This window comes from Megalops cyprinoides, chromosome 13 (assembly GCF_013368585.1).
Source record: "Megalops cyprinoides isolate fMegCyp1 chromosome 13, fMegCyp1.pri, whole genome shotgun sequence".
Lineage (NCBI taxonomy): Eukaryota > Metazoa > Chordata > Actinopteri > Elopiformes > Megalopidae > Megalops > Megalops cyprinoides.
In genome coordinates this window covers 20,378,115-20,399,779 of record NC_050595.1, presented here as the reverse complement: position 1 = coordinate 20,399,779, position 21,665 = coordinate 20,378,115, and the positions used below count along the sequence as shown (strand labels likewise).

General features: G+C 41.6%; 1 protein-coding gene across 2 annotated transcripts in view; it reads right to left on the bottom strand.

Annotated features, from left to right (window-relative positions):
* chd2 (chromodomain helicase DNA binding protein 2) overlaps window positions 1–21,070 on the bottom strand; it is a 28,931-nt gene extending 7,861 nt beyond the window's left edge. The window contains exons 1-26 of one of the 2 annotated variants that reach the window (XM_036543398.1): window positions 20,458–21,070; window positions 19,986–20,104; window positions 13,490–13,724; window positions 12,948–13,034; window positions 12,097–12,158; window positions 10,324–10,452; window positions 9,695–9,856; window positions 8,811–8,950; window positions 8,238–8,463; window positions 8,023–8,123; window positions 7,405–7,446; window positions 6,904–7,085; window positions 6,408–6,532; window positions 6,024–6,240; window positions 5,814–5,903; window positions 5,487–5,677; window positions 4,974–5,162; window positions 4,522–4,684; window positions 4,268–4,420; window positions 3,255–3,326; window positions 2,175–2,324; window positions 1,888–2,036; window positions 1,406–1,502; window positions 1,054–1,146; window positions 751–924; window positions 26–195 (exon numbers count right to left, since the gene is read on the bottom strand). In XM_036543398.1, coding sequence (XP_036399291.1) covers window positions 26–195; window positions 751–924; window positions 1,054–1,146; window positions 1,406–1,502; window positions 1,888–2,036; window positions 2,175–2,324; window positions 3,255–3,326; window positions 4,268–4,420; window positions 4,522–4,684; window positions 4,974–5,162; window positions 5,487–5,677; window positions 5,814–5,903; window positions 6,024–6,240; window positions 6,408–6,532; window positions 6,904–7,085; window positions 7,405–7,446; window positions 8,023–8,123; window positions 8,238–8,463; window positions 8,811–8,950; window positions 9,695–9,856; window positions 10,324–10,452; window positions 12,097–12,158; window positions 12,948–13,034; window positions 13,490–13,724; window positions 19,986–20,047 — 3,461 coding nt within the window. In that variant the 5' untranslated portion in view covers window positions 20,048–20,104; window positions 20,458–21,070. The remainder of the gene's footprint in view (window positions 1–25; window positions 196–750; window positions 925–1,053; window positions 1,147–1,405; window positions 1,503–1,887; window positions 2,037–2,174; window positions 2,325–3,254; window positions 3,327–4,267; window positions 4,421–4,521; window positions 4,685–4,973; window positions 5,163–5,486; window positions 5,678–5,813; window positions 5,904–6,023; window positions 6,241–6,407; window positions 6,533–6,903; window positions 7,086–7,404; window positions 7,447–8,022; window positions 8,124–8,237; window positions 8,464–8,810; window positions 8,951–9,694; window positions 9,857–10,323; window positions 10,453–12,096; window positions 12,159–12,947; window positions 13,035–13,489; window positions 13,725–19,985; window positions 20,105–20,457) is intronic. The other variant, XM_036543399.1, reaches the window with a different exon arrangement.
* Between the last annotated feature and the right edge of the window lie 595 nt (window positions 21,071–21,665).

The window sequence follows — 21,665 nt, the reverse complement described above, 5'->3', positions numbered from 1 at the left end:
AAGTAGTCCCGGGGCGTCCCGTCACCTGCGGATCTCGGGGTCCGTGAAGCCCTCCACGTTGTTCTTGCGAGCTCGCGGTCTCCCCCGCCTCTTCGGCCTTTTGTCATCCTCGCTGTCGTCCGTCTCGCTGTCCGATCCCGAAGACCTGTTTTTCAGCTTGGAGCCCACGTCGCTGTCGCTGTCATTAGCCTGAGCCTGGAAAACAGCAAAGGAGTACTCAGCAAGTGTAATGCATGGAAGTGTGATGCACTCAGGTACTGTAATGCCCGCATATTGAAAGTGTATTCTGACCCACAGGCTTTGAAATGAGATGGATTTATAGACAAGCAGACACTGACAATGTGTGTGGCTATGTGTGTGCGTGTGTGTGTTGAGAAAATGGGGCCTGTAATTCATCTAATATGTCTCAGAATGAAAAGCAGACATTTGGAGGACCACAATGTGACATCCAAAGGGACACGTCACATCTATAAACTGTTATGAATAATTATTCACACTTTTGAAATGGTATCCAAACAGGGTGTGAATGACCCAGCATAGTTCCAAAGGACACACTCTGGAAATATTTATACTGTCATCTGGCTCGAATTCTATTAATAACAAGCTTCCGTTAGATTTGGTTTTGTTAAAGCAGTCTTTAAAATCACTTTAAAATCCACAGGCTTTGTTTTGACTGCCTTCCTAGGAGCACTTGAATATGAATGTGCATCTGTATGTTAAAGGAGCTCCAGTGCTTCTGCATCTGCTCACCTTCTTGTTGGAGCTCCTGCTCCTGGGAAGCATGTAGATGTCCTCCATCTCCTTCTGCTTCTCCTCCTCCTCCAGCTTCCTCCGCTGGTCCTCCGGGATGATGTCATCCCAGTCGCGCACGGGCGGGGCCTCCAGCTCAGGGGTGCTCTCATCCATGGTGGAGAAGTTGGCCACCTGTGGGAAGGTGAGGAGGTGAGAGGTGGCATCTCTGAGGTGTGACGTAAGATGAGAGGGTGACTGAGGACAGAGGGACACGATTTGGATGGAGACACCCTCATCACAAATTCACAAACTACTGAATACCTTAAACTGGGAGAGCAGTTCGTCTGTGGCACTCGAACCCTGGTCACTCTCCCTGGTTTCGGCCAGGCGCAAGATCTCATCGATGTCCATCTCCTGCAACAGGGAATATTCTTCATTACTAATGGTGCATTTAACTTATTGCCTGATAAGTTCATAAATTCATATGACAGCAGTGCATCTTTGGGGTTATGAAATAATATATGTAACCACCAGGTGGCCTATCAGAGTCCAATAAGGCCAGTGCCACTGGACCCTTGAGCAAGGTGCTGATGCTAAGCTGCTTAAGGAGAAATGTAAATATACAAGATGGCAGTGCGCAAGGTGAGAGGTATTCAAGTGGCCCCGAAATTACCTGTGGTTCTGACTCCTCCCCTTCAGGCTCCTTGAAAAGGTCCTCAGCTCCGAACTTTAAAATGGCCGTTAGCTCCTCCTTGTTGAATGGATTTGAGCTGTGGAAACACAGGACAACACGTGCTTGACACTTTCAGAATCAATGCAGGCAGGCTGTCCAATCAAAGTGTGGAACCATAAATGAGTGTTTGTGTGTGGAAACTGTAACCACCCACAGTCAGCTGTGGCCAACATGACATGCTAAAGACTAGAAGTCTGTTCAGTACCAAGCACACATTAAAGCATTTTTTATTTATTTATTTTTTTTTACATTTAATTTCATTTCTGCCAGCAGCCCTCTTCATGAGAATGTTATTTACTGCAACAGTTGCACAGAGGAGAATACGTTGTCATATATAGGTAAGTTCTTTAATGTTTAAACCATTAATGAACATTTTTTTACATGTATGGTTTATGTATGCCACATAAATGACAAATACTCACTTTGAAGTTCCTGAGTTGTTGTCCAGTACAGTCCGTCCGGTCGTGTCCATTCTCTGAATGACCAGATGGTCTAACACCATCTTCTTCTTTGCTCTTTCGATGATGTCCTCCTCAACCGTTCCCTTGGTGACAAGACGATAAATATTTACCTGCAGAATGAAAAAAAGTCAAAGAGGAAAAAAGGTTACTCCAACATCCGGTGTGCTCTGGCTACGTCAAACCCACGACACCTACGACACCTCCCCCTCACTCTTCTGGGATTTCACTGGTTCAGGGGGGTACATTACCTGTTTCTTCTGGCCTATCCTGTGCGCCCTGGCCTGCGCCTGCAGGTCGTTCTGTGGGTTCCAGTCTGAATCGAAGATGACCACCGTGTCTGCAGAGGCCAGGTTGATGCCCAGGCCGCCGGCTCGGGTGGACAACAGGAAACAGAAGTCCTGAAACACAGAGGAGCTTCCTGTTCTCAAGCAGTTCAACAACTCCAGCTAAGTCAGCATCTAAGCAGCATGGATTTTGCTGCTGCAGTTGCTCAAAATCGTAACTTTAACATGAATTTAAAGTCCTCCAGAATTTACACCCCCTGCAAAAATGATCAAATGTACTGTCTGGTTTTCCAGACTTAAACAATTCCTTGACTATTTATGTCCAGCGTCATTCACTCAATTCAACCTTTTTTAAAGCACACTGCTTTCCAAAAACAACTGTGATCATTTATGCATGCTGACAAGGTGATTAACACATTAGCCTAATGCTCCCAAGGGGTATTACTGTTAAATACAGTGGATAATTTGCACAGCACACTTAGTATAAAATATCTTGCCAGCAGAAGCAGAGGATATGTTTTTAGTCATAAACGAGGTCAGCAGCCGAATGCACTGCTGAGGCACGGCGCTGTGCGCGATATTAAAACGCGCCTGAAAATAGTCCTCAGCTTTGTACCTCCATTTACCTCGGGTTCTGAATCTCAGGGGGTTTATATGCAACACAAGATTTGCACTCAGCCATGCAACTTCATTAAGGATGCAGGAGTATGTACTTCACATTCAAACTTTAATAGTCACAGAGCACTTTAATATCTTTGGAGTCACCTTATCTTTGTGTTCGCCGAGTGCAAACAAATTGTTCTTGTTGGCATGTGCAAGGCTGATAATGTAATTGTTAAGACTGCAGCATAATCATATATTAAAGTCAAGCTTTCCTGCACCAGATAATTCTAGTGGCATGTTTTAAGAGAGCTGCATGCACTTATAACAGATCTCGATGCAGGTTATGTGCTGAGATTAATGAGTTCATTATCAATGCTCCTGTGATAAACAGCCAAAATGCAACCACTTGCACCTGGACAGAAACAGACTGGTGCTACATACCTCAGAGCCCTCAGCATTAAAGTGGTCAAGTGCTTGTTTTCTGATCTCTCCCTTTATCGAACCGTCCAAGCGCTGCAAGAAAAAGGAAAAAAAAAACAGCTTTGGTTTCACACCAAAACAAATTCCTGCCAGGCTCCCGCAACAGAAGGAGAGACTCTAAGTTCTGAAACGCAGGTCGACATTTTCCGTTATAAAAAGAAAATCTGACAAGCGGTCAACGGCTCGCATTAGTCAGCAGATTACAGCTGCTAAAAGCTAGACCTGAGGGCACGAGCAGATTGGGGCTACTGCTCTGCCAGTCCCCATTAAAAATAAACCAAGTATAAAAATAACCAGGGGCTCTATCAGAGCCCGCCAAGCATGTACACAGCCATACTGACACTCGATACCCGCAAAGCTGGAGTCAACAACTCCAGAACTGCTTTCAAAGCCCCTTCCTGCCCTGCAACTTCGGACATGGTTCACAGTACACTGGATTACTTTTATATACACTGCAGTCTGTTCGGAATTACTACTACAAAACCTAACCGCATAGAGTGATCAAAAACACCAGAACTAAATAATTCCTATAATAACACCTTCTACATACTCTCCTTGTGTGAATCAAGTAATCTGCTTATAAGAACCATTTTGGGCTCACTCACAACATGTAATGCAATACTCACAGTTAAGTGCAAGTGGTAGGTGAAAAAACCCTCTTACAATTTCTTAAAACCTGACTGCAGTGAATCTCCTATCTTACACTAATTATAGTAATGCAAGAATAATACTGTGCAGTTTAGTTTTGAGTGAAAATGGTAGAAAAAGAGGCTTTTTTATTAGGAAAAATATATTTAAAAATATAAAGTTTTGTATTACTCAGCCATGGAGCTAACACTGCAAAACTGAAAATAAAATTTTCAACACCTGACTTTTGTGAATGATGACCTCACAATAGGTGAAATGTTAGCGTGGCTCTAACAGTGCTGTGATCATGTGACCTCAAGGCACGCCTCTCTGTCGCCCCCCTGTACCTGAAAAGGGCAGCGTTTGAGAGCCAGGTACTCCGCCAGGATATCCAACATTCGGACCATTTGGGAGAAGATGAGGACACGGTTCCCCCTCTCTCTCAGCCTGGTCAGCAGCTTATCCAGGAGAACAAGCTTACCACTGCCCCTCACCAAGCCCTGAAGCAACGGTAGACACAGGGGAGACACAGGTAAGGTGAACATCAGTGCCCTTGCGGGATTAGAACCGGCACCCTTCCGTTCCGGTCCCCTCACCCCACCTGGAGGCGCTCCTGCTGGGTGGCATTGTCGCATTCTTCAGACTGCTTGATGAGGAAGCCGTGGTTGCAGCACTTCTTCAGCTCCATGACGATGTTGAGGAAGCCGGAGGAGCTCCCGCGCGTGCCCTTGGAGAGGGCTCTGTAGTTCCGGGTCAGGATCCATCTGGTGGGGGACAATGGTGCAAGGCCATTAAGGGAGGAAGAGCTCAAGTCTTCCACATTAGCCACAGGGTACTCCCATCATAGCTAATAACACTTAACTATTACTGATACTACTACTGGCAAAAATGCTTAAAATAATTTTCACATAAATATATCATGAATATAATACATTGTGACCCATTATAAATATTATAAGTTTTATTAACTGACTCTTAAATGTTTACAATAAACATCAGAACATGCTTGCTCTTTGGACTTCAGTAAAATTTGCCACACAGAGGGGGCCTTACTTGTAGAACTGCTTCTGCTGGGCCGTCATGTCCACCCGCAGGATCTGCTCCACTTTGGCCGGGAGGGACTTCTCCACGTCCTTCTTCACTCTCCGCAGCAGAAAGGGCTCCAGGACTTTGTGCAGGCTCTGATAGCCGTTCTCCCTCCCTTTGCCATGCTCCTCCTCAAAATCCTCCCAGGACTCAAACCTGCGAGACGGCAAGACACAGGGATTCACGCCAAAGCCTCATCGCCTACTAGGCTAAAGGCCTCAACCCATTCATTCAACCCATTTCTCCATTTAATTCTGTAATGGCAAAACACACTATACAAACATTTTAGGGAAATACACATTTGCAGTTTTTTTTTACACAACGCACACTCAGAAGTGCAGTAAGATTACGTCAAATATCCCGCAACGTAGTATGGGAAGCACAGCAAAAAGATTTCAAACCTCCCACAATGTTCTATGGGAAGTGCAATATGATGATTTAACTATTCTGCAGTCCAATAAGGGAAGTACAGGCCCTTACTTGTCAGGCATGAGGAAGTGAAGCAGGGACCACAGCTCCTTTAGGGAGTTCTGCAGCGGGGTCCCGGTGATCAGCAGCCTGTGGTTGGACCTGAAGTCCATCAGCGTTTTGTACAGCAGAGAGTCATCATTCTTCAGTCTGTGGGCCTCATCAACTCCCAGGAAGGCCCAGTTTATGTTTCCCAGAACCCCCTGCAATGAAAGCGGGACCACTGAGCAGAGTACAGACTTCATTCAAATTCAAATGAATGAAAGAATAGAGGGTCACGCCCTGACTGGACTTATGGATCTGTATCAGCCATATTTGTGTCTGGGGTCCTTTACTTACCTTGTCTTTCAGTAGAATTTCATATGTGGTCAAAAGTGCATTGAATCTTATTCTCTTCGTCTGCTGGTTGACCCACTCGTAGTCACGGATCTGGTTTAAAAAAAGGCACAGGCACAGCTAGAACTCATTCCTTTAACAATGTCTTACAATGAAATAGTTTGTAAGGAGGAAAAAAAAGCATAATTCAGTGCCATAATGCAGCTCCCATACCGTCTGCCTGCTTAGGACATCCCCCAGGTAGACCACCACATTCATGTCCGGGGCCCAGGTGTCAAACTCGCGCTGCCAGGAGGTGAGTGTGGACAGGGGCACCACCAGCAGGAAGGGGCCGTAGAGCTGGTGCTGATGGAACAGGTAGGACAGGAAAGAGATGGTCTGGATGGTCTTACCAAGGCCCATCTCGTCGGCCAGGATCACGCTGTTACACCTGGGAACAGAGAAAATCAAGCACCCAGACTGAGCTCTCAGGAAATCCACATGGACTCACAGTCTGCCAAATAAGTCAAATGTTCGATCTATAAATATTACGGCAACACACTACTGCCACGTGCTTCTGGGGAGGATAGAGGAGACATGTGACACTGTGATCAGTACCTGCACCAGGAATGGGCGAGCCAGTTCAAGCCTGCCAGCTGGTAATCTCGGAGTTCCAGATTCTCTCCCCCAATGTACAATGGCTGTTTCTTCAAGGTGACAAACCTTGGCCTCTGTTTCAGCACCTGAAATGAAGAGATTTAATCTTTAGGCCACACAGAACAGTATTATCAGGTCATCACACACTTACTCACCACATGAATACAGCCATATACCACTCTCTCACAAGGCCTGTATTTTTATTTTTTTCATTATTTCTACAATATTAAGATTTGAGGGCAGTACTGCAAGTTTCCCTGAATGAACTGAAATTTGTTTTTATATTTCTAGCGAGAAGGTAATTGTGTTTCACAACACCGTCAGTTTAAAAGGAATCTGATTCCAGCAAAAAAAAAATAAACAAATAAAAGATGAAGCCTATCTGGGACCCAGATCCAGAGATGGGTTTCTGAAAGTTACCAACCTTCCGTTACAGGGTCAGGCTGTTTTCACTCACTTTGCAGTCTTTGGAAGGGATGGTTTTGCTGGAGTTCCTGCTGTTGAAGCTGTCTATGCAGTGCTGAAACTTCTTTCCAATGAGAGCTCCATCCTCCCAGCTACACTCGGCATAGGGCAGACCCATCCACTTACACAGGTACTCCGGCTCGTTGGAAGACGACGGCGTCTTGTGACTGTGCGCTGTCAGGGGAAAGACAACGCCCTGCCGATTTTAGCAGTGTGTTTTCTCTAATACATCCGTGTCCTCTTTGATCGCTCCCCCGAAAAAGGCTAAAGATATAATAATATAATACACGCTCTCTAAACTGAGTTCAAATGAAACATGTTTTGCTACAGTGCTTCTGACGTGTACAGGGCCAGTACACCTTTGGCGTTTTCTGTTGCCATTGGGGATATTATACCCCATGCAGTTTGAGATGTTTCCAGAGCATGCTGGTGAGTGGCTAAGCCTGTGGTGCTGAACTGTGATGAGTGTTGGCAGATCAGAGAGGTCACTCACAAGGGAAATCAGAGGAACCCTGGCTCTTCCCGGTCTTTGTTGCTGTTGGAGAGAAAATAAACCCCGTGTTACATTTTACAAAGTCTCATTACACATTGGGAGGTTATATACATAGGTGTACAGTTACGCATCGATATACATACACAGACGTATGTATAGGAGGGGCGGCAGTGTAGCATAGTGGTTAAGGAGCAGGACTCATAAACGAAAGGTTGCTAGTTCCGATTCCCCGCTAGGGCACTGCTATTCTACCCTTGGGCAAGGTACTTAACCCACAATTGCCTCAGGAGATAACCAGCTGTATAAATGGATAACATTGTGAAAAAACTGTAATTGATATAAGTCACACTGGATAAGGGTGTCTGCTAAATGCAAATGCACAAATATAGATGTATATCAATGTGTCATAACTGAAAATACACAAATGCATTGCAACTTCTTAAAGTGTGAGTTTAGGAGCTCCAGAGATATATATGCCTTGACGACATATATATACATTTATATATACATATTCAGTTACATGTATAATGGAAACCAGTCAAGCCTACCTCTGAAGAGGGTACACTGCACCACATAAAATGAAAGAGATAACATCTGCTTCCACTACATAGTGCTTACCTATGACTCTCTCAACAATCTGAAACTGCTTGTTGAGGTCAGAGTTCAGCTCCTGTTGGCAGTTGTAGTACTCCAAATCCTCAGGGGACGCCTTCGCCAACCTGGAACAACGAAAATGATAACATTACCTGGACCCACTATTGCGCCACACACAAAGAAAGGCGAGGAAGCACATCCCTGTACAGTGCCATAATGCCCCTGTCTGCCCCCCTCACCAAGCGTTGAGCTCCTCGTTCTTCTTCTTGAAGTTCTCCAGCTTCTTCAGGCCCTTGACCTTCTGCTGGGTCAGGGACTCCATGCTCTCCCAGGTGTTGTGGATGTAGGACCAGCCCTTCCACTTGATCAGGTACTGGGTCTCGCCCTCGTCCTTCTCAGGGTCGAAGTCTGCGCCCGGGTCTCCGTTGGCCTCCACAGCATACAGCGTGGTGGCAGCTCCTGTGGCTGATAGGTGACACCACAAAAACATTCAACATACATATGCACTTTACCTCATCTATATCCGTACACATACACGTAGGTAATTCTCTGATCAATCCGTGCAAAGAATGTTCGACTCTGCCTCAGAACAGTTTCATTCCCTTAACTACATCGGTTTCTTCTCAGTTCTTCAACTACTTTGTGGCTTCTCTTCTGTCAGAGAAAGTGGAGTAGCCAGCTAGGACGATGCTCAGCCTACCCCATGCCATGTATACCTCATTACCCTGAGGGAACGTCTTCAAATGGCAGAGCTAAAATTCAGCCAAAGTGAGAGCAGAGGCCACAGCCTGCAGCGCTAGGAGAAAAGTTACCTCCTTTTTTGCCTGTTCTGGTGTCCATGACCTTCTCAATGGTTTCGCTGTCATCGTCCTGCTGCTCCTCCGCCCCATCCCCCGCCATCTCGATGAGGTCGTCGGAGTCCGTCTCAAAGTCGTTCTGATCTTCCTTATAACTAGGAAAAGAGAAATGGAGACACTTTAGCACAGTCATGGAAACAGACATACTTATTACCTTATTCCTAGTCATTATCTACTTACACTCAATAGCCCTTATCTGGGCTACTTACACTGCACTTCCATGAACATACTATGCATTTACCCAGCTGGATAATACCTCAGCTGGACACCTGCTGAGACTGGGCAATTTCAGTATTTTCCTCAAGGGTCCTTTGAACCCAAAACCTGTATTCAAGTCCAGCCCCGCCACAAAGCCCAAAAAATCCCAAAGAAACTGAACCAGATTCTTTAAGAACAACATGCCAATATGTAACAGCTTAAGCCTGCTCTTCGTGCCACTGCTGTCATTTCTAATTATGGTTCATGAGAGAGCCTCTTTTTTGAAAAAATGAGGCATCAGCACACGCACGCACGCGCACGCACACACACACACACACACACACACACACACACACACACACACACACACACACACACATAAGCGTGGTGCTGCAGAATAAATCCCCATCAAGCTGCACTTCAAACGAAATAAATCACATGGTTCTGAACACATTTCACACTATAAACACTTAACACTTCACTGCAAAAGATCTTTTTTTGACTTGAACTGAATAAACCTTTGCAGAAGGAAATGAATTATGTGTGAGCCTATTTGACCTCTTCACCATAATTAACCGTCTACATCATTTTCTGTTCTCTTTTGACTCTCTGAGGCAAAAAGCCAGAATACGTTTTCTCACCTGACTTTTGTAGCTGCTCTCCGCCGTGTTTGTCTCTTTGGAGTGTCTTCATCATCGTCATCATCTTCCTCCTCCTCCTCATCATCAGACGACTCCTGCTTCCTAGGTTTCTTGGTCTTTTGTGATTGCTGCTTTTTGACCGCAGCTGTTTTGGTCTGTGGTCTAGAAAACATCAAGCAGAAACAGGCAACCCCATCAAAACATCATCTGCGTCATGGTGCCTTTGTAAGGACCCTTTCCTGATTTCGTAATCTTTGTGTAGCGATCCAGTACCACCTCCAATGGTCTGCACCACGTACCAGTGGCCTTGAGACAGCTTTGACCATCTTAAATAAATATATTTCAAGATAGTATTTATCAGAAATGGATGAAATGTAAATGTTGAAAAATCACACAGAGGGGCTCATTTCATTTAACACCACATCACATTTATCTACTATAGTAAAGAATCTGGGTTAAACAGATGAGTTAGATCATTTAGGGTATGATTTTGGTAAAAATCAACAACGTAAGTTTGAAAGGCTTTTTCCATAAATGGGTGATCAAGGGAATTGGATAAATCGAGAGTGATTGACAAAGCAACCAATCGGAGGAGCTGTCTGAAGACCAGGCTTCGCTACACCCCTTACCTTCGAGCTGGGAGTCGTCTGGATCTAACTTTTTTCTCTTCCTGCTCACTGTCTGAACTGCTGGCTTCATCCTCATCCTCATCCTCCTCCTCCTCTTCGTCGTCATTTGAGTCATCTTTCCAGGTATTTCTTTCAACACAGAAATACCACAGTTTCACCCATAACGATCCTATCCCCTGTGTGCTCTTTGTCCCTGCGTCCAGGACGCTCCCACTATGATCTTGTTTGAACCTCTCCACAGCAGAAATTTCATGCGAATACACATGTTGAACCCCTCAGAACGCGATGGAAGAGTGCACTGTCCAGGGGTACAGTACCAAACCTTCCATGTGGTGGCAACAGTTAAAAATGTGCTGGTCTATCCTTCCCCAAATCAAGAAAACTTCAGCAATACTAATAACCTGAGAGGAAGAACACTAATAACTTACAAGAGGAGGAACACAACTGAAAGGAGGAATAACAGAGCTTAAATTTAGCTCTAAATGTAAAACATCTTGTAGTTACGCAACTGCTAAACCGTATCTAATCTGTAGTTGTTACAGCGCAATGGTGATATGTTATTTTAATAAGGGAAATAACTCAGTTTCATATAATCGCTCAAGCTGTACCGAGTATATAAAGGACTGATTATTCTTCGACAACCATGTTTGCTGTGGTTACTTTTTGTGCTGAACACCTTAGCTCTGCCACCTAGTGGATCTGGATGAAGTGCCTACATAGTCTATGCGCAGAATAACAGCAAAGCAGCAGAATCAGCTACACATCTCATGAGATGTCTCAGTAAGCAGCATCACTCTGTAGGTACACACACACAGTGTGCAAATCAGCCTGACCCTTCTTTAAAGCCCTACTGCTCTGGTAGACCGCAGGACTCCACTTCTTGCATTCTGGACCTTCAGGATGTAGCCTAGGGCCTGCCTTCATAGATGAGGTGTGATTTCACTTCCGGCCTCCAGCAGCACATACACTCAATCCAAACTGAACACCAACCTTTCCCACTGGCAATACACACGCCTGACCTAGGCTACTATTGTGATAGAACCTGTATTCAAGAGGCAAATGAAAACTAGCCAGGCATGAGACAACATGAAATAAATGGAAAATATTCAGCATGTGATTAAACCAAAATGCATGAAACACCGTGACTGTGCAAACAGGAACTGCAAAAAAGCTAAAAATTCTGATTTATGCCTGTTTTTAATACTAACCAACAGAATCACATCCCAAAATATGTTTCACTCACAATTATCATGGAACTGTGAAAACATATCACAGATGCAGAGATACAACATGAAGCTAATGTTTCTTTCACAACAAATAAATCTAAAGATAAATTTCGATGACCTGTTCTTTTTGTAGTGCACTAGTTTAAAGTAATTTTTACTTGGTTTGTATTTTATGGGGGTCCTTGTATTTTGTCAAGGAGGGCCAGACTTCAACATGATGGCAAAAAAAAAAGTCTCCCGATTTGCACACATCTTCCCATTAATACTTTAGTATTGCTTTACCATTCACTAATACTTTCCAGCCAGGCTAGTTTTACGTGTACCCTTAGAACCTGTGACCCTAACTAGTGTTAGTAATACTTCAGTATTTTGCACTTTGATATTTACTGTTTTTGATTAAACACCCATCATTTTCTGAACTCCTGCTCAGCATTAGAGATGTAAATATATGTAATGACAGTTGACAAAGTGATGGAAATGTAACACTCCAAACGCATGATGAATGATGGAGAGATGCACCCTCACTGTCTGTGTCCTCCATACTCACTCTTTCTTCTTCTGACGGAGTCCTTTCCTTTTTGGACCCTCACTTTCTGATTCACTGCTACCCTGCAACAGTGCAATACACAAATTTCTCTGTTACTACAAGCCAAGGAAACACAGACATCTCTTTAACAAAAAAGACACTTCTGGCCCAGCACAATGCGAAAACAAACACGACTGCAGAATGCGAGTGTAAAATGCGACAGTCCTATTTACTATTGTTCTGAGCTTAACTGGGAACATGCTCAGGCATCATAAATACATTCTGATTAAGATGGAAAAAACAAGGGGGGAAAAGGATGAAATGAGAACAAATCACCTTTATTTCCCTTTTTCATTCATTTTTTTCTACAGGAGGAGAATTTTAATGGTGAAATTTTTTTCAATTGTTGTTCAGTCATTCCAGTGGATTCTTTCCACAACCACTAGATGGCACACCATGAACACCCTGCATTTTGTGCCATAGCCACATAGTGGCGACCAGGTAATCTAATTTCACCCAACAAATATATCAATACTAAGTTAAAACACTCCATTCAATCTTCTCCCAGCTGTAGTCTAATATTCTCCCATAAGTCTCCCATCAAAGACAGAAGACAATGGAAATACTTCCCAAAAATCTAGTTGCGTTTAAGTTCTAGGTTAACAATTTAATCGAATAAGAATTCATAAATACGATTTTTGAGTATACTGAATAACCAAGGTATTACTATACAATTTTGGCCAAAGAAAACAATGTGAAGCCAAACATCTGAAATGGGAATGATTTCTATTATCCGGTTCACACAAGGAGTCATTGACATTTCTGTCAACATGCAGGAAGTCACCCTGCATCTTCCTTCCAGTCTTGCCTACCTCTGCACCGATGTTCAGCCGTGCTGGTTCCTGTCTGCTACGGTTCGACCGCCTCACACCGTACACATCTGGATGTTCCTCCCACATCTACATGGACCATAAAGTGATCATAAATGACCATACAATCATAGCACTGTAATGAGCTATGAAAACCCTCACGACAGAACAGCAGAAGATGACCGCGTGTCAGAGATAGAGGTTTAAATTATTAAATCTGGAAATGATTTCTGTGTCGAAGGAAAATTTTCTTCATTTTAACATTATCTTGTGATTTATTATTGTCATATGTTGGATAATTGTTTCATTTCACTCATGGGACCATATTTTTGGATATACAAAGAAAACCGAACAAAGGAATTTTCTTCATATTGTGGCAAACTATTGTCTCTGGAACATTGTTATTCCTGCTTCCCTGACACCTCTGTAGCTGCTGAGGTGATTAGAGTACACACAGGTGTCCTAGAGCAGCATGTGGACTTCAGGGGAGTCAGACTGGGGAAGGGCTGATGTCACACATTAGATGACAGCTGCCAGACAGGTACCTTCTTAACGTCCGCTAGATTATCCTTCTTTTTCACGGGCTTATCCTTGACTTCCACTGCGGCATGCTGGGACTTGGACCCGGTGGACTCGCTCTCAGACTCGGAGTGGCTCTCTGACTCTGAGGTGCTGTTAGACTCGGAATGATGGGATCGTCCCCGCTCGCTGCCCTGCTCGCTCTCTGATTGGCTCCCAGAGTCCGAGGCGGAATGGTTGGATTCCTCTGAAGCCGAATTGCTACAAAGCCAGACAACTGCAAATTTAAAGGCTGCTACCAACGTAAACAGGAGGAAAAACTGCAACCTGAATCATTTACACTGTAACAGTTTGCGGTTTCAACCTCTCCGTCCATCCACGACAATCACCCTGACAGTGCAAAATGATGAGTCACATGGGACTCAGCAATGCATGGGAGTGTGCTGCTTCATCCGAAAAAACAAAAGGAATGGAAAAATTGCAGAAAAAAATTTGGAAAAAATGCACATCACAATTTTTTAAATATTTGATCTTAAGATAAAGATATGAGAGGATAGCATTGTTAAAGAAACGGAACATTAAGTGAAATGTACCTATTACGACCATGCTTGTTCACACTTCAATCTAAGCCAGTCTCCTTCTGGCTTAATAAATACTCTTAGAAATTGACTCATCTTTAAAAATACTCGAAGGCATGACCCAGTGTGTCTCAATCTTGCATGGTAGCTTGGGCAGCAGCAATAATATGAACACAAATTAGACACAAATTACACCAGTGAGCCACATCCCGAATATTGCTGATTTTGCACGAGGCCCCTTTTAAATTAAATACAAATTAAATACATGTAATGTTTTAATAAACACAAACAGCACATATGAATTATTAGCAGTCTCTGAGCTGTCTTGATGGAACACTTTCTGCAATCTAATAATATCAAGAGGACGGAACAGACTGGCCTTTCCACTTCCTGAAAGACATACACAAGAGCAGCCAGTAGGGGGCAGCCGAACAGCTTATGCGAGACCAGGAGAGACTTCCAGAATGGTCTCACCGTTAGATAATCGGGCTCAGTTTTCAGCGCCATTTTAAGATATCCATCTCACCATCTTGCAGCTCACAGCAAAATTAACACGACCTTCAAAGACACCTGGGCTGTCAGAGGAAAAAGTGACTCCGTCATATTTGGTGCTAATGTAGGCTTTAAATAGGTGACCTGTGACTGGAAAGGAAATGGCAAATCCCTCCTTGCCCCTGTATCCTTTGGCTAACTGTGGTGCACAGAAGAATTTAAGGTTGTGACAGATGAGTCACAAACTATCCTTCAGTCATGTAACTCTACCAGAAGCTTCCCTGCTGACATTCCCTTAGAGCAAACCAACATGCACTGTCCCACTCAGAATGGTTGGACGCCTGCTTCAGTGCATACATATGGCCAGCAGTTAACACCTCATTTATTTTATAAATCGTGTAAATTAAATAAACAGCATGACTGCATTAAGAGATCCTGTAGCCTGGACATCTTTCAGTGGTTATGCCCTTACTACAAAGCAGAAAGAATAGGTTGTATGTATATATTTATGCAATATGAAATAAAAAAAAAACAGCACAGGTAAAAACAGAAAAAAACTTTTCACCTTTGTACATCCAAGTTATTCCATGCCTTCTGAACTTAAAAGAAATTACTCACAGTACAAGTGTTGGGTTAAAATATGAAATTTAATACAACTATTGATCAATTAACACATGCTAAATAGTGATAAACTGCGGTCATTAGGTTAATCCACACAGAACTGTACGGAAATTGTTGTAAGTCTTCAATTTGATTTACTATTTAAACAAGACAATGACTGAATTAAAAATCAGATTTCCATATTAGTTATTACCTGCTTTGTACATTTTCATTCTTCCCATAAACAAAAGTGTTCTGACTTTTGTTACACCTTTCTTACAGGAAGTGAGGTTCTGTCAGTAGTCATTTTAAGCCTTTTATGATTACCAGCATCCAGACTGAGCTGTGAAAACCTATGTATGGAATGATTTTCACCAGATAATACCTGTTCAATCAACAACTGCAAAAGTTTTTTTTTTTTTTTTTTTTTTTTTTTTTAAGGTGTCCACTGTGTGAATCTCATACAGCAATAATGGCATCCCACTCTTCAAGGAAGTAAAAATGTAGGTGGGAGTAAGCAGTCATCTCTAAAGTAGACATCATCATTCTGAGTAATGTGTGAAGCAGAATGCCATTTTTGGTTATGCATACAGAGGCCTGACTGTGAGGTTCAAAGTCTCACAGCACAGATATGAATGTCAATACTCCAGACTGAGATGCTTCTTCTAAAACGAATCACCTTCTTTATTTCTAGAAATATGTTATTTTAGGTAAATACTCTTAATGGTTAGGATTCTTATATCAAAAAAGGAAACAAATAAAAACTCACAGGATCTTGTACATTTCCCTAGACAGCATTTATTGAAACTGTGTGGACCTGCAATACCATGGGTAACCGCCAGGGGCTGAAATATCCCAATTTCTTATTTTTCACCGTGATTCATTAATAAAAACAGATTACAAATATATTCCACCTTTGACTGAAATGATGTGAAATGGCTAATATCAGGAACAGCACTCTGAACACAGGAATCCAGCTTTTATTTAATAGCCCTTTTGTTTGCATAATAAATGCACTGCTAAACCCTTCATTCAGTTTCGTTCTGCAAAATATATATAAAATGGTAAATATGGTAGTGATAATAGTAGCAATGCACACCTCCAAAAACACAATGTACATTGTCCAATTAATATGTAACCCTTTATTTGCAATGAAGTTTTAGTTAAGACTAACTCCCTTCCATTTTTTGCAATAACTGTTTTACCTTATTTGTTATCTTCTGTTTTGCCTATCAAGTGTCTACACATAAGTATCCAAAGTCTATTACAGTTGGCACTGCAAATAACAGGTCAAATACCCCTACATTTACATGTAAAGGTGTAAATGTACATGTGTAGGTGTAAAACATGCACTAAAACCCTGGAACTGAGAAAATTCTGTAAAATATTTTAAAATGATCTTTTTTCTCAGGTATGGATAATGCTTTGTTGATATTTTACTAAAAACGTAACATTTTTTAATTCACTGATCAGAAATTGATTCAAAAAGAAAGCAATGTAGGTCTAAATCCTCATCATTTGCCTGTGCGAAGCTGTCCTGGCTAACAAAGCAAGCAGGCAAGGCAGTTTCTGCCAATACAGAGGGTGATGTAAGAAGTGGGCAGAACAGACAGCTGCACTGAATTACTATAGGCTGCCGAGTTGCTATGAAGGAAACTATCCAATCCCTATTCAAAACACACCAGAGTGACCTTTGAGCCACTTCCTGCTCCAGCTTCCTGTAGTTCCAAGAACACACTGGGTAATGCAGCATGTCTGACTAGCTATGCGGCACAAAAGCAAGAGCCATTTTGTGACTTTGAAGTGGACGTGCAGCCATTTAATGAAATAAAGTCACACACTTACTGGTAATATAATGCTAAAATTATCTTTTAAGTGTTGAGATTTTCATTACCAAATATGATGTCATTTCATTCTCCCCAAACCAGTTAGAAGCGGACTGACTGAACTGTAAGCTTCTATGTTGGTTATGATTCTTTATGAAGCTGTGTCTTCATAAAATGGCTGCCGTAAAATAACCAAAGCTAAAAAACAGAAAAAATTAACCCTTCCAAGGAATTTTACATTGCTTGTTCAGCTGTGTCAGTGGAGCTACCCTGTACACGCTGCTTAAATACTAAATGTCATTATTCAGTCTTTACAATAAACATTTAAATGCTTTATGATTGACTAAACAATTAAACAGCTTTATTTTATACTTTGAGCAGTCCAATGATAATACACTGCATATTCATACCTGTTTAAGCACTCAATCTCAAACCGATGGGGTTTCCAAATAAAGACCTACAGGTCATTAATCAGCTCACATCAGGGTGCAACACCTTTAGTTAAAAAGGTAAGGTGTAATTAGTTTAGCATAGCATTGAAACGCTTGTGTCCAATTCAGTATGCTTCTGTCCTTCAGCACTGGTTTCAAAATGTAGCCTATAATTCCAACAAACCTATCAATCCAGTTTTGAAAGGACTTAAAATCTTATGGGTAAATATCCAAAAGCCTTTGGCTCTACCTTCCCCACCTCCCCAATTTAACAATGTGGATATGTGGATTTGTGTAATGTTTTGATGTGAAGTTACACTGTACCAATAGGTAGCCTACTCAATATATACTTACCATCTTGGAAGCATCCTTCACCATAAACCAGAAAATTTTTCCCCGTTGCCGCTTTCAGATTGAGCCGCCACAACCAAAAAAAAACTAATCACCGAAAACCAGTCATAGAATTGTTGAAAATGTCACTAAAATAGCTATTGTGAACTGTGGCACATCACTTCCCTTCTGTGAATCTAAGAAGCCACTTCTTCGATGGGACATGTGCCTTTGACTTTTGAAAAAAAGTTGTGATTTCATAGCATTATCCTTTATTAGTACAGGAGAGACAGAGGTACAAGTAGACATTTTTACAGCTCACATTCTCTGCCCTTTCATACGGGCCAAACCAACACAAAATTTTAAATACTGTGCTTCACTGCCTTCATCATAACACACTGTGGTTTTGCCCCTGATTGGCCAAGACACGTCACATGGGAGATGCTCTAACTTGAGTTCAACTGATATCTAGGGCATTTGCTTCAACCCAAGTGTTCACTTAATATTTAGGGTCAGCCATTTGAAAAATTGGTCAAAATTTCATGCCTCAACAACCCCCTCAACTTAATTGTAAAATGAAATACGACTAACATGGGTATTCAAAATTGTCCTTTCATATATTTTATCTTAGTACTTTCCAGTGAATTTCTGCTCTGGAATTTGATGAAATTCCACAGTACAAACCAAGCTTCAATCACATTGGAAAATATGTGGCTGAACTTTACTGTGAGTAAGTTCATGACTATAGCTGCTCAGAGCTTCAATCATTACCACAGTGCTTCACAGCACTACCACAAGACTTAACATTAAAGAAATGGCTCTTCAGTTGCCATGCATAGGCCACAAAAATAATCTATGATAAAGAATCTTTCCATCCCTATAAATTCCATAAGATCTACTGGATTGTGTCACCTGCTCAGAGTGAATTATCAATGAGCCTATGAGGTAAAAACATCTATATAAATGCATGTCTGGTAAAGCAGATTCCACAGGTATTTTAAGTGTAGTCATGGCTAGCTAAATATGAAAGCACATGGCTGAATTCATATAATGTGCATAAGAAACAGGATACACTAAACACAGACTTTAGTATTCACATAACATATACCCTTCTGTTATTAGAAATGTGTTTGAGGGGTGCATATTATTCCACAGCTTTTTAGTTTTTACTGAATGAATGAATAGTGTGAGGGACTGGGCCACAAATCATGCTAAACAGCGTCTAATTTGCATGCAAATACTTATGTAATTATGACATAACATTGACATGTATACATAAAGTATGTATCCAGTACAAAGACTCATATTCATTTATTACATGAAATCATTTTTTGTTAAACACATTAGTAATCTTTGGAAACCATGACAAATGTTCATAAACAAAACCTTTTCCAAATAAAGCCTTGCTTTTGTTTGTATGTTCAGCCTACAGTTGTGTTCTCATTTTCTGTGTTTTAGAAAGTGTCAACAGGCAACAGATAAATGTATTTACAGGACATCACATGAGAAGAAAAACACTGTGATCCTACAATATGTACATACAGTCTGCCAATTACTGTGAACTTTTAGTAAGATGTCAGGGCCTATGAATTAATTTTGAGCCATAAACAGCTTCATCAACAAAGGGTTACTAAGTTGTGTATTATAAAACAATGTACAAAAACATACTGAGGTCCTTAAAAATAGGTAGGCAGAGCCATTGTTTCGGTTTTCAATTAAAAGTATTCACAAACTGGAGTTTACATTTGCAACTTCATTCAGGCCCGTAACCTAAGGGATTGTGAAAGGGAGGTCCTTCAAAACAACTGGCTCAACACAAAAACCTTCTTTTACCACCTGTAATTTTTGTACCACGTGTGAAGAAAAAGTCCTCAAAATGTTTTAAATGGGAATGAACATTGTATGTAAAATGGTGCAATGCAGTACTTACTAATCAGACAAGGTCATTTTATGCCGTCTCAAACGGGCACAAAAAATGAAAGAAACCCTGTGTCAGGTTTTCAAAAAACCTGAAGACTTCATCGGGTTGGTACACATTTGAGTACCCGATGCTGTATGTGGGCCCAAGAGTCCAGTCTTAAGTTTTAGAAATGCTAGCAAAAATTAGGGTGTGGCTATTGAAGAATCCCAAGGTCATTGATGTAAAATATGAGTAAATCGAAGAAACCGACCTCGAAAAACGTGTACAGGTGAGCACCCATGCTTGGCAAGGTAAACAATCAAGGCAGATGTCAAAAAGGGTAGAATAAACTTTAAAGATCGTACCTTGATGCATTGCTTTGGGTCGAGCCGTCATCCTCTTGTTTTTTGTTCTTATTCTTCATCATCGTTTAATCCTGAAAAGTTTTTTTTTTATTTGTGGTGCTCTGTAGTCCCGGTATTTACTGTCAAATGTTAAAAGGAAGGCAAGATGTCATCTAAGTTATATTTGCTGGCTTTTGCAATGAGGAAAGCACAGCCTCGACGTTGCGACGACATTATAGAAACAGAACAGCATTGTCTCGGACGTTTAAAACTGTAACAATGTACATCGTGTAAACTATCGATAAATATTTGACAGCTGATCACATAGGTATCGATGTAAGATAACCATGTGCTGAAAGCATTTCTTTAAAATGCATGTAGCCAGCTAGCTACAGCCATGCATTATAACTGCGTCATAGGACAAAAGACGTTTCAAAGACGATTTTAGAAATAAAACAGAAAAAAATAATAAATAGGGTAATTGTAAACATACCGATTCCATGTAGAGACAGGTAGAATAGTCTTGCTTTCCAGTCTGGCAAACAAGTATTTATTCCGTTTCGCGATTTCAAAAAGAAAATATCTCGTTTAAAATATATACGGATAAATTCGTTTAATTTAGAAATCAAATTTAGTAAGAAATACCCGCCGTGTATAATGAAATAGCAGTCAAGAGAAGCACGTTAGCAGAGCGGACTAAAAATGGAGGTGCGCCATGGCTGCCTAGCGCTAGGCAGGGAAAACAACGACTCGCGCATAGACAGCACTGTAACACTCCTCTCGACGAAAGCGTGAATTAAACACAAAAACGGCTTTAATTTTTACATTAAATGAATCGTACGCAGTCTATATTTTAGTTCATTGGCCCTCGCGACAGTCTGAAAGTTTTTAAAAGTTACGGGAAAGTGCCCGAGAAAGCCCAGCGACTCTCAATGCGCTCTCCTCGCCAAGGCTCAGCCGCCATCTAGGGCTCCTTCCCTGCTCTGAAAGCTCAGCCTTTGATTGACGTTCTTTCCATTTACCCCAGTACCCAGGTGATGTACGAAAGACCCACCCCTTTCATTTTATACTGAAAATACTAAAATTCTATGTACATATTTCCCCTATAACATTCGTCCATCCTTTTGTTAAGACTGTGAGACTATTCCAACACACACCCCATTCATGGCAAAAAGTGGGGGGAGGGAGAATATCATTGTAAAGTAAGATATTTGGATAATTTTTAGTCTTAGAGCCATCACTTCCTGTTCAGACAGGAAATGAGACGACTGAAGCCATTTTATGAAAGCAACACAAAAGAGCCTTGGACACCATTACAGCTAGTGCCTCCACATCTGATTTAACTCTTTATGCCTTGTAGGGTTATGCAATAAGATTATTTAGTAAAGTTACAGGGGAAAGAAAGAAAACCATTACTTTGATCCACTGGTTGCATCCATTTTTGTATGAAATTTCCTTTAAAACAGCAAGGACTGCAAACCAAGTGTCTTGATGCCTCCAAAATTACAAAATGTATAAAGCAACTGCCAATTAACAGTTGCAGAACTGACAATGACAGACAACTAACTTCATACTCAACAGTCTTTGAGACAGAACCCATTTAACATGCCAGTATAACCACAAAAACACAATGCAGAGTTTGAGACGCCATTAAACAAACTGAATTTTTGTTCAGTTGAAACCATTAGATAAGATGGCTCA